General features: G+C 40.5%; 1 protein-coding gene across 17 annotated transcripts in view; it reads left to right on the top strand.

Annotated features, from left to right (window-relative positions):
- Positions 1 to 12,440, top strand: part of phldb1b (pleckstrin homology-like domain, family B, member 1b) — a 106,775-nt gene extending 94,335 nt beyond the window's left edge. For all 17 annotated transcript variants that reach the window (XM_046388352.1, XM_046388356.1, XM_046388357.1 and 14 more), the window contains 6 exons: positions 731 to 1,052; positions 2,284 to 2,374; positions 3,236 to 3,382; positions 4,396 to 4,615; positions 6,959 to 7,044; positions 9,169 to 12,440. In XM_046388352.1, coding sequence (XP_046244308.1) covers positions 731 to 1,052; positions 2,284 to 2,374; positions 3,236 to 3,382; positions 4,396 to 4,615; positions 6,959 to 7,044; positions 9,169 to 9,309 — 1,007 coding nt within the window. In that variant the 3' untranslated portion in view covers positions 9,310 to 12,440. The remainder of the gene's footprint in view (positions 1 to 730; positions 1,053 to 2,283; positions 2,375 to 3,235; positions 3,383 to 4,395; positions 4,616 to 6,958; positions 7,045 to 9,168) is intronic.
- The last annotated feature ends 215 nt before the right edge of the window (positions 12,441 to 12,655 follow it).

Genomic DNA, 12,655 nt, shown 5'->3' with positions numbered 1-12,655 from the left:
TATCCAAAACTTAAGCCGGTCTGGCAGATTGCTTTTATGGATCTATCCATCAAAGATAACCAGACCTTGACACCTGGCAGCTGTTAATTTCAGACCCAGTCTTTGCCTAACCCTCCTCATCATCCTTCTCACTCAGTCTCTTCCATCTCTGCCATGCCATTAACTCCTCTCCTCTCCTCTCGAAGATTTCTTTTCATCTCTTCTTTTGTCTGCAACATCGGACAGCCCTTTCTTCTTCCATCAATCTTCTATGAATGTTCCTGCCAGTGGAGAATAAATCTTGCATGTTCTGTGAGCTCCTCCTTTGGAGTTATCGACCAGGGCACTTCTTTGCAGATGTGTTTGCCCATTATCGGGTGCACAGCAGCATGGATGTGAAATGTGAGAAGTTGTATAGATCTTGAAGTTTGTGGTGACGGGACTTTGTGGGGTTTTGCAGTTATCTTTGAGCTTGTGTCACTGTGAGAGCACATACTCGTATGTGTGGTGCATGGTTTATGGTCTTGGAGTTTGTTGGCTGGTGCTGGTGATGGTTGTGCTATTAAAGGTTCCCCAGTTCGGGTTGCTCTCAAGCTAGCATGTTGGTTTAAATGTGTTGATCTCTCAGCTCTGTAGGACACAGATGGACCTCCGCTGACTTGTTGGTGGAGTTGGCTGCAGGTTCAACGTTCAGTCATTGTTCCATCTTCCTCGAGAACGTATCCACTGATCAGCACCCTCCTCCCTCCAGGTCAGCAGGTGATTGAGGAGCAGCGCCGTCGTCTGGCCGAGCTCAAGCAGAGGGCAGCGGCTGAGGCTCAGTGTCAGTGGGAGGCTCTCCACGGCTCTCAGACCCACCTACTGACCTCGTCCTCATCATCGCCCTCCTACTCCCCGATCATGGCATGCAGCCCAGCACCTCCTCCTCTGGTTCACCACTCCATCCTGCACCACCAGCCCCCATCGGCTGGAGAGCAGCCCTATGACACCCTGAGCCTCGAGAGCTCTGACAGTGTGGACACCAGCGTGTCCACAGGGAACAACTCGGCCTGCTCACCAGATAATATGTCCAGGTACGACGCACGCAGTCATGGCCTGAGTGAATACTGATCTGTTATTCGGTCTATCCTTTGAACTGGAATCTCCTTTAATATGATGCTCAACTTGTGTGTTTTCTTTCTCGAAGGATTTCTTTCTCTCTGCTTAGTGTCACTAAATATTCCTCTTAGAGATGTTACCTCTGTATTTATTTTGTCTTAAGTGATAAATGCCAGAACTAGTGAAGTGATTTTTGAAATTAAGTAGTGTTGAAGAAGTATTAAAATCAGACCTTGACAAATACACTTAGACAAACGCAATCAAAAGAGACACACCGACTCCCACCAGGTAAAGTCTTTGTCCGCAGGTCGGCTCATTTGTAGACCATCTGTTAATGTGGGCCAAGCTGTGTGCTGTATTACAACAGTGTTCATCTCAGCATGTTCACAGCAGCACCTGCTGCTGCGATACCTTTTATAGCTCTCAGGAGTCCAATTCCAAAAACAATTACTCATGTTTTTTGAGATTTGTTAATGGGATTTGTTCTGTAATGAACCACACACAGTGGGGACAGGAGGGAGGAAACACGGAAAAGACACTGACTGACTATTTCATAGCCGTGCATCACTAAGCCTGGGTAGTTTTTGTCATTGCTTGGATGCCTCCACCCCGGTGAGAGCAGAGGCCAGAGGCATTATGGTTTCAGGCTGTCTGTACATCCCAGTCCTGTGAGTGCCATATCTTTGGAATGAAGGAATTTCTTCAAATTTGACACAAACATCCACTTGGATGTTTAAGGTTAAAGGTCACTGTGATGTCAGAAAACATGTTAGCCATAACTTAAGGGTTTCACGATACAAGAATTTTGAAGTTTGATGCAATACTAGTACAAACAATATTAATACCTCTTTGAATACCACTGCAAAAAGGAGAAAGTTCTCAGCATAGAAAATAGGATTTCTGTTTTAAATTAGTGCTCACGTTGCTACTACAGAAAAATTCACCGAAAACAGAGAATTTTTGCGTTTTTAATGTTTTCTCTTTACTTTGCTGGAGTAAACCATGAAAACCTTTCCTTGGATCTGTGGGGAATCGCAAACACTGTCTGTAAACTTTCCTTACAGATGACGTTTGAGCCCTTCTTTGAAGTAAAAGCTGAATCAAGTTGATATACAATGATTTGTTATTAAATGTAGCATGTAGATGTCAGCATGAGCTCTCTCACAATCATTCTGAAGGCAGATGTGTTGTTGTATTTGACATCAGTGTCGGAGGAGTGGACGCGCTGAAGATTGAGGAGATGGAGAAGATGCTGAAGGAGGCGCAGCTGGAGAAAGCCAGACTTATTGAATCGAGGGTAAGACACAATCCATAACTAGAGATGGATGAGAGTTCTTGCAGTGTTCCTATCAATAACTTTGAACCTGAATTTGAAAAATGAAGTGTTGGATGACAACTGCGGACGTTCCTTAATTTAATTGTTCTCCATGTTTCAAACATCTCCATGGGTCCTTATGAAGAAGAAGCCTAGACTGAAAAACAAAGAGCAAGAAAGATGATCCAATCAATGTCCTATTCTCAAGCTTTTTCTCCCACGTTTCTCGTTATTGTAGCTGCTCTACTCGTCACTGAGTACACTTCAGTCGTCCTTTTGAATGTTTTCTTTCTTTTATGTTCTATTCGATTGGTCAGTTCAGTTCATTTAAGGGAGGATTACAGAGGGAGGAAGTAACAGACAAAGAAAAGAGAATCTACATAGATTATAGATCTGTATGAACTTTAAGGACTGCATGTAATGACTACAAAGCTCATGCACACTGTCTCATTTATTAGGTGTTGAGGTAGTGAGGGATTTGTAGTCTGTTGTTGTTATTGTTTTTCCTTGTCAGGACTGTAATAAACACAATTGATACTTTTATTTGTAGTTTTCCCAGTCCTGGTTGCCTTCCACATTTTTCCTTCCACATCTCTCCCTCAGTGTATTGTACGTACATCTAAAGTATACATCATGACTTGTCCAAATAGCCTAAAGCTTTCTGTTTAAAGGATCGATCAGGCTTGGTGGAGCTACACGGTGGCCAGCAGCTCTCAGCAGGGAAAGATGTACATAAATGTATGAATGTCAAGCTGAGTTCTGGCTGCAAAAAAAGAGAGCTTGTTCTCTGCAAAGCCCTCGTGCAGATCAAAAAAAATATTTAATGAAAGCTCTCTCCTCCAGGAGCGAGAGAGCCTGGCTCGCCGTCAGATGCTGGAGGAGGAGAGGAGGAGGAGGGAGGAGGCGGAGAAAAGGCTGCAGGATGAAACTTTCCACCGGCAGCGGCTAGTAGAGAAAGAGGTCAAGATGAGGGCCAAGAACTTCTCTCAGGTCAGTGAAATGAGACATAATTGAGTCTGCATGGTGGAAAAGTGGAAAATGACTCTGTGTACCACAAACATGTCTGGGTTTTACACATATGGGCTTCTGGGGGTGCATACGTGGATTTTTAAGAGTGGAGCCTCTGGTTGGTAATATTTTGTACCAGTATTCAGTATCACTTAAATGTAATAAACCTCATACCTGAAGTAGGCAAGTCCATTGTCAGTTGTTCATTCAAAATGTAAAAGCATTTACACCATCATAGGACATGAAACCTCTTCATGGACTGGACACAGATGCAAAAAATGGAACATATTCATACTAAGGCTGCGTATTGGCAAGAATCTGCTGTTATGATAATATCAAATCTTTGCAGCCAAGTCAAGTTCAAGGCCTAAATGCTCTCCAAACAACAACAGATCCTTGATTTATTGCTCTATGTGCAATTCCAGATGTCAAACTAAGTTGGAATTTGTTGCATCTTTGCCTGAAATTTCTGACCTGTATGTTTTGTGTACTGCAATGTGTTAGTTTGCAAGGTATACTTGAATGCACCGTGAAGTCCCTGTTGGCACCCACAGGCCTCCTGCACAAAGCAATGCAGTCATTGGTGTAAATTTTACTGTCAGTATATTTGTACATACACCGAAATTCTTCTCTGCACTTAACCCATCACTGATTAAATACACACATGCAACACGCAGTGAAACACACAGGGAACAGAGGGCTGCCATGTCAGGTGCCTGGAGAGCAAATAGGGAGGTTAAGTGCCTTGCTCAAGGGCAAGTATAGTGCAGTGTAAGTAAGACCATACCTTGTTTGTATTTATACTAGCAATGTGTGCTTTCTTTTTCCTGCCTCAGTTCATGTCAGTTAGCTGAAGATAGATTACAACAGTGCTTATTCACATAGTAATCAGTCAAGCTGTCACATGTGATATGGAAACCAGCACTGGACTCTTTCCGACTGACAGCGACCCTCGTTGCTGTGCTGGTGGTTTATCCTCGTGTGTTTGTGTCCAGGCCCGTCCGATGACTCGCTACCTGCCCATTCGGAAGGAGGAGTTCGACCTGCGCTCCCACGTGGAGTCGTCGGGTCACAGCGTGGACACCTGCTACCAGGTCATCCTCACAGAGAAGATGTGTAAGGGCTACCTTGTGAAGATGGGAGGCAAGATCAAGTCGTGGAAGAAACGCTGGTTCGTCTTTGACCGCCTCAAGAGGACCTTCTCCTACTATGTCGGTAAGAGTCGTTGAGACCCTTGTTCTGATTTGAATATTTTGTGCCACAGGCTCATTATTGCGATGTTCTTCCTTCTCAGAGCAGTTAGATGCACGTTTGTCTGCTCAAGTAGTAGAATATTTTAGTTCAGTTGATTTAAAGGAGGACTAGCCTAAGCCCACATCTCAAGCTGACAAAAGTCTGGAGACATTAGGTAGCATATTGTCCTGTATATAAGATTACCATCCTTTCCTAATATCTGCTTTTGAAAAATATTTTTTGAAGGTGAGAAACTCTTTTTAGTTCTCCTGATAAAGTTTTCCTGAGATACTGTTTTATTATATAAGAAGAACATTTTTCTCTCGTAAAAGTCAGACGTCAAATACGTATCTGCATGCAGAATAAAAATCACACATTTGTTTGGTTTGTCTGTCGGTGTCATGCTCACACCCTGTGTTCTCAGCCTTCTGAAGCACTCAGATGATACATTTAGACCTTCTGTTTGCGCTCTTCAAAATGACATTGCGTGACATTGAAATTCGAGCTGCTTGACGGACGATTAGATAAAACTAATTTTCAGGAATTTATTCACCAGTGGCAACAGAACATGTCACACAGCTTTCAGAAACTCTTGTATGTTAAACTGGGCTTCATTAACACTTTTTGGGCTGTTTAACTCCAAAAGACACACTGTAAACAAAAACAAAGATCAGCATCTAACCTACAAACAATGTAGAATTCAAAACTAATACTTTAATCAGGATTGATTTTGTGAATGCATAAATGTCTAGTCATTAATTATATTCCAGTTTAGGTAGAATTGTTTGAGATTGGATTCAGTAGTAGAGGAAGTACAATGGTCTTTTACGTACTTAAATGTGGTAATACTGCAATATAAATATGCAAGTCCCGTATTTAAAATGTCTCTTAGTTAAAAGCATATTGGTATTATCAGCGAAATGTACCTGTATGTATGTTAATACTGACACCTTAATGTGTACCATAGCATTTCTTGTGGAGCGAAGTTCAAGTACTTTATAAACTGGAGTAAAAAGTAAAATATTTGCCTCTGATATGCAGAAGAAGAAAAGTATAAAGTAAAGAAACAGTACCTCACATTTGAGGACTTCACAGTAGTAAATGTTTGTTAACATTACAACACTGGCTGTATATTATTTGAAGGTGTTCCTTTTAATCTGTCCACCCCTTGTTGTTGTTATGCAACACGCATGTGAGGCATTAAATGCCTTCACATTAGAAGGTTTTTGTTTGGGGGAACCTAGTTATTATCTCTGTGTCTCAACCGTCAGCAAGAACACAACATTCCAGCAGCTATATGGAAATGTCAGTGGTTCCAGTTGTAAAATGGTGAAGTAGCTGCAGTAAGCTCAAACACTGAACACACAAAGTGGCAGAGATTTTCTGCTGTGGATGAGTGGCAGACGGGACATGCGTCCTCAGGACCTTGAGCAGCAGTACATGTAGTATGTAGCATGCATGCTCATGTAATTTGATTGTGCGCTGTGAGCTCTGGGACTCTTATTCGCTGTCAGGCCTTTGAAGTCCTCAGAAGGTTCTGCTTAAAGCAGCTTAAAGCGTACCTTGTTGAAAGTGAGCCAGGGTGAGGAGGTGTACTGAGATTACTTTGGCGGTAGTTAAAATGCTCACAGCGCTGTGCTCTCAGAGGAGGCTGATTGAGATGCATCGCTTGCCCTTGTCTCTTGACCTTGAACAATGAGGAACGAGAGGTGACGAACATAAGTCATGAGCGCCGCTAATTGACGTTAATCAACCACAGCCGGCGTTCTGCTGATTTAGATGCAGTCAAATGAGATGCAAATGCTGGGCTATTTGAATGCTAAAGAGGTCATTAGCAGATAATAGCTGAGTATTAAAAAGAAAGTGTTATTCCTCGAAATGAAGTGCTGCATTTCTACCTACTACTCTTAAGTTGGCTTGTGGAGTGTTTGTGCCTGGAGGTAGAGAGGGGTGTTGAGTTCCCCACCGGTTCCTTACTGCAGTTCTGCACCGGCTGATGAAACAAACTGCAATCATGTACCAGAGTAGCGTAAGAATGCAGTCAAGTGTGAAAATACAATGAGAGCCCCATTGGTTTAAAAACAGAGAAAAAGTGCTGTGGTTGTCTTTTTCAATCCATCATCACAAACCATAAATTGGTCATGATCAAAGTTTGATTTCTTTGGGTTTCTTTTTTTTTGCAATAGTCGTATCTTGTGTTCTTCCTGACGTTATTTTACGTGACATAGATGTGATGCGCCTTGGCTTATCCTAGCCAAGAAATGTCTGCTGTCATCAATATATCTGAGTCTTTTAAATAAACCAATGTTGTTTTCCTTCCTGCAGACAAACATGAGACCAAGCTGAAGGGTGTGATCTACTTCCAGGCGATAGAAGAGGTCTATTATGATCACCTCCGCAGTGCCACAAAGGTACGCTGTGAACGGGCTCGGAAAACATTTTCTCTCATCTGTTTGTTTATTTTCATATTCTCACATTCTGTTTCATTTCAAAGTACACGCTCTCTGCTTTGCTTCTCTTCTCCCCTCATTTGCGCCGTTGCTTTGGCCGGCTGCTGCCACAGAAGGGATTTTTCAACTTGAATAAGACCAGTGTATGTACGCACGCACGCTCTCTGTTCGCCGGTCTCTCCTCACTGAACCCTGTGTGTCCAAACCAGTCAGAGAAAAGAAAACCTCAGACACTAGCCTAATTCTTGATTGCATTAGTAGTTTGAATATATAATCCTCTAATCCTGCTTGATCTGTCTGTCCATACTGATGTTCCCAGTATAAACTAGTGAAGTGGTTAGAACAAGAACCTCTTTGTGTGTCAGGAAGGACTCCTATTACGGTTTTATTTTTTGTTAAGGCTGAGCAGGAAAACCCAGGTAAGGACAACACTTCCTGTGCGATTCAAGTTATTTTTACTAATTTTAAGACCTGACAGACATACAACCTTATTTGGCCTCTCTCCTTGCCTTTTACTAATTTCCAGAGACACTTCACAGTCACTGTTCAGGAAGTGGAAATTTCCTACAAGCCGTGGGTGTAATTTTTGGACATATTTCTGTTCTTTATGATCAGGGCTGCTTGCTGCTTGACTTGAGCCTTACACATCTTGTCATTTTTTTTTATTATCTCTAACATAAAGCTGAGCCGCTGCTGCCTCCTCATCTTCAGCGTTCGTGTTTGATGGCCTGTCGCTTTGCACTGCACTCTGACTAACTGTGTGGCTCTGATCAACTCTGGAACTTTGATTTTACTTGTCACTTCCAATGTCACAATACAGAGGGAAAACTTGAAAGCCTGGTGCACTTAGCTAAGACAGAAAGATGATGATTTAAAAAAGAAAAATGATGCAGACGTGTGGAACATGTGTGTAAGGATGAAATGTATTTTACAGTAGTTTGGTGGCTTTGCCGCTCTGTGCAGACCGTTGTGTGTTTCAGGTGCACAAATGAATTTATGTTTTTTGGAGTAGTTCTATTGAAGAGATTATTTTGTGCCGAATTCAACACAAAAAGTGCAGGTATTCAGTACCCCAGTCCATGATGCTCATTTACATTGTACTACCATTACATTTGAGACACACAGTTAAGCATCTGTTCTTTCTGAAAAATAAATACCTGATGATCTTTGTGTTTCCAGAAACCATCAAAGATCTTTAACCAGTTTCCCAAGTAGGAAACAAGTTATTTTGTTTGATCTAAAACAATAGAAAATAATATCAATAAAGACTAAAACTTAATTCTTAATCTTCAAAACAGATAAATTTAACTGATAATTAAGCTTCTCCTTTTTGGTTCCCATTTTTGTTTGCAACAAAGTTGTAACTTGGTAAACAGGTTAAAAATGTATAGTGCAGTATACTGAACGTTTGCAGATGTTCTGTACCATGGCTTTATGAATAGTTTTGTCGTTTTTCCCCCCTGACTGCCGCTGCCTGCTGCAGCTGGAAGGGGGCTTGATAAGAGTGGTGAAGCTGAATCACAACAGTAAAGGGACAGGTCAGAAAACCAGAACATGCTTAAGCGCTTTAGACATCGTGGCTCTAAAACACTGCATATTGTTTTTGTTACTACAAGCAACTTATTTCAAATTAAACATAGTCATTTATTGTTAATAAATAGAAATTGCAGCTTTAGTCGTTCTGAAGACTTGAGAACAGTGGTAAAAACAGTTTTTCTATGTCTTCTTTTATTCATGAACAGTTTGGTCAGCTATGTCTCAGCTCTACTAGAATATGATGGTAACACGTTAGACTAGGGCTAAGGCTGAACAGCTTCTGTAACAGAACTTACACCAAAACTCAACCTTTAAATGCAGGCTAAAATTGCAGTTATTGAATAGTAATGCAGAACTGCATGGACTCCTATGTGAATGCTTCAGTAGAGTCATCCTATTGATAACTAAGGTATTTCTGAGAAGTATCACGGTAAATGTATAGTCACTTTGTAAAAGGTGGAAACTCCCTATCTCACTGTCAACATGTCAGTAGGGTTAGAGTTCTACAGAAAAGTGGTTCTAGTTTCTCTTTGTCTCTCTGTGCTCCAGAGCCCGAACCCCTCCCTGACCTTCTGCGTGAAGACCCACGACCGGCTCTACTACATGGTGGCTCCATCAGCAGAGGCCATGAGGATCTGGATGGATGTGATCGTCACAGGAGCAGAGGGATACACACAGTTCATGAACTGAGAGACATAAATGCACACACAGCGCAGGTGAAGAGCAGATAGTTTCGGCAGGGACTTCCCCATCACAGACTCTACAGACCCTCCCTGTTTCCAGTCCACAGGACACAACGCCTTGTTCGTTCATTTTTAATCTCACACTTTGATTTTACTTTGTAAATGTTTTCACCTCCACATTTTTTACATAATTCTGTTTGGATTGAAAAAGGGAGCCATCGGAGGACACACACACCACACACATACTAATGTATATAAACCAAAATGTACACCTGTCAAAGACTTTTACAAAGCCTTTCTATATTGCCAAATGGAGATCTTGTAGTAATTGTTTGTTGAACCTTTTGTATTATTTGTTCCCTTTCTCCTTTTTTTTTTTTACTTAGAGAAAATTGCCAAATGACATAATGCCATAATGTTTTGTTTGAGTGTTCAATCATGACTATACTCAGTTTAGACGGAGAGTTTAAAAGAAGCTACAAAGGGTGTAATCAGTTTGAAAATATATTTGAAAGAATCTTACTCAATGAATTTATGATAATTAATAGAAATCACTCAATAAGGACGGAAGATGCTCTTAGACGTACGCTAAATTCAGCCCTCTGAGTACATTGATTTATCAAGAGCTACATCCTAGCCATGTCACTTCACACAGACTTACCAAAGTAATTGGAAGTATTTTGTTGACTTTGATCCACTACAGCTCAGGAGTTCATTCTGCAGTTCTCACTATGGTTCAATTCAATCAATTGAATCAATTATGGTTCAAAATATAGGGTTAGAAAAGCCAGTACTGATTACAGCTATGGATTGATTACGTGTTTGGTGCAGTATTCAGTATACTCTATATTGGATTTATCCCAAAATACTGAAAATACTTAAAGGATTGTGACATTTTGGGAAATATGCTTTGTGTGTAACTTCCAGGTTGAGCCAGTGACTTCTACAACTGCTTCTAGTCTTTATGCTAAGGCAAGCTAGCAGTCTTTGGCTCTAGCTTTATTCTTTAAAGTCTAGCTGCTTTCTTGTCAACAATTGGATGAGAAAATTGATATTGCTCTCATATCTATACTCTAAATATGAAGTTATAGCTAATAGGTGGTCATCTTAGCTTAGCATAAAGACTGGAAGTAAAGGTAGACAGCTAGCCCTGCTAAATATCTTAGGTAATTGGTAGGCAAGCTAGCTTTTTCCCCTTGCTTTCCGATTTTTCCTTTTTAGTGGGATGTTTTCATCTGTTTCCAGTCTTTGTACTAAGCTAGGCCAAACAAGCTAGACTTGATATGCCCAAGTAATTTCCAAATTTTTTATTATGTAATAAAAATGTAGTCACTCCATCCTATTGGTTGGATATGCAACACACAAAAGTTGAATTCCAGAAAACCCTTATGTTGGTCTAACCATAACTGCCGCATTGTCACTGTACTTGTGAATATGATGAAGAATATTTCACTGTCTGATGCCGCCATTTTGCCAACTCAAGGTGCAAACTGTATTTCTGTGTGCACACACACAAACGGAAAAAGCTCATCTATTTGCCAAGTAGCCTTTAGCTAACTTGATGATGCTACTACACAACTGGGAAGCAGCCATCATCACTGCCAGCCTAAAGCAAAACCACTAGGGGGCGCTACAGAGACCACACCCAACACAGGACCACACAGGATGGAAAAACAAAAAAAAAAAACAAAAAATGAACTAATGCAATTCTGAACTGTGCCTTGACTATGTGTTGTGTATAAGTCCAGCACAGCCTTGCTGGAAGGCTATAAATGTATGAATGCATTTAACTTTCTGAGCTGTACTGCGGTAGGTGGACAGGTCTGCATGAGGTTTTCAACAACATTATGGGGACATCTGCCTGTAGCAGTCAGAAATACCAAAAGCTCTGATCACAGTGGGAATCAGCTAGTTATTATTTGAACTCTAATTGTACAAATTAGTATTTCATTTATATTATTAAAGAAGCACTCTACCAATTTTACAACTTGTAATAATAAAGTGGTGGATTGCTCCTTTAAATCTTAATCAGCGATGCACAATTGGAGCTTGAAAATGCCCTAATATTTTGTACTTTTAGTGGTAATTATTGATTGCAGTTGTTTGCCTTATAATTAACAATCTGCTTATTTAACCTTACCATACCACATCACTTAATTTTGTCGTCAGTGATGAAGCAGAAAAAGTGAAGAAAACTCGGCTCCTTACTTTAAATCCCCACTGTGAGCTGAGGTGTGTCTGCATGAGGATGGATGTCTTCAGCTTTATCAGACTGTAACCGACCAGGCCTGCCTGCTGTCTTTGTTGTCACGTGTTGATCATCACATTGTGAATCTGTTGATTGGCCATGAACCACACAGTTTGTAGTTAACAGATGCTGTTTTCTGTTTTGTAGATGCAGAGGGAAAACTAGGCTGTGATTTTTGAAGCATGTGGAACTGTTGTTTAGTTTCATGTGTTGGTACAGTAATAATAATTTATGGTTGTGGTGCCTGAGATAGTGACATATACTTCTAAAAAAGAAGACTAGTGAAAAGACCTTAATATATTCTGTATTCTTGCCTTTACTTTTCTCCGCACAGGTAACGTGCAAACCAAACTATTCAACACTGGCAAGGCTGTTAAATCATGTCTGTTGATAGTAGATGGTATATACATTAATGATGTTATCTATGTTGAAAAGAAAGGAAACTAAATATACTGTAAAGAGGATGCCTGAATGAAAAAAATAATCTTACTATTGAAATGAAACAGTATTGTATTGAAAGGAGTACAATTTTTACTTATTTTTGTCATTTTAGCAGTTTTATTGTCAGTCAGTTACATTTCAAATTATATGGTAGTGATGTATCAATCTACCTTTTTTTTTTGTTTGTTTGTTTTTTTTTACTAGTACAGCAGAACACACATCTGCGCATACACACATACACATACAGAGAATAACTCACCTAGCACTCATGAAACTGTACTGTTTTTCTAGAAAGTAGATCCTGTTTCATACAAACACACACACACACACAGTCACAATCAATACTCGGACCATACTGTGTAATTGGTACCTTTATGTGTCATGCGTTATTTTCACGTATGAATTGTATGGACTTTGTCAAATCTATTAAAAACGGAACTGTTACTGAATATCGGCTGCTTTTCTTGAAGTCAGTGGGTTATAATGTGAAGGTTCCAGTGTTGAGGAGGGACACCGCAGTAGCTACTGTGCGGATTCTCATGCTGACTGATTACCGCTTTGTAGGTCATAAGTGGAAAGACAAGGACGTGCCTATCATGGAACAGCAAGTAAGAACAATCAAAAAGCTAAAAAAAGTCACAATTTGTTCCTAAAATTACAAAAA

The sequence above is a fragment of the Scatophagus argus genome, chromosome 5, assembly GCF_020382885.2.
Source record: "Scatophagus argus isolate fScaArg1 chromosome 5, fScaArg1.pri, whole genome shotgun sequence".
Lineage (NCBI taxonomy): Eukaryota > Metazoa > Chordata > Actinopteri > Scatophagidae > Scatophagus > Scatophagus argus.
The sequence above is the reverse complement of the archived record's forward strand: the minus strand, read 5'-3'. Positions and strand labels throughout refer to the sequence as shown.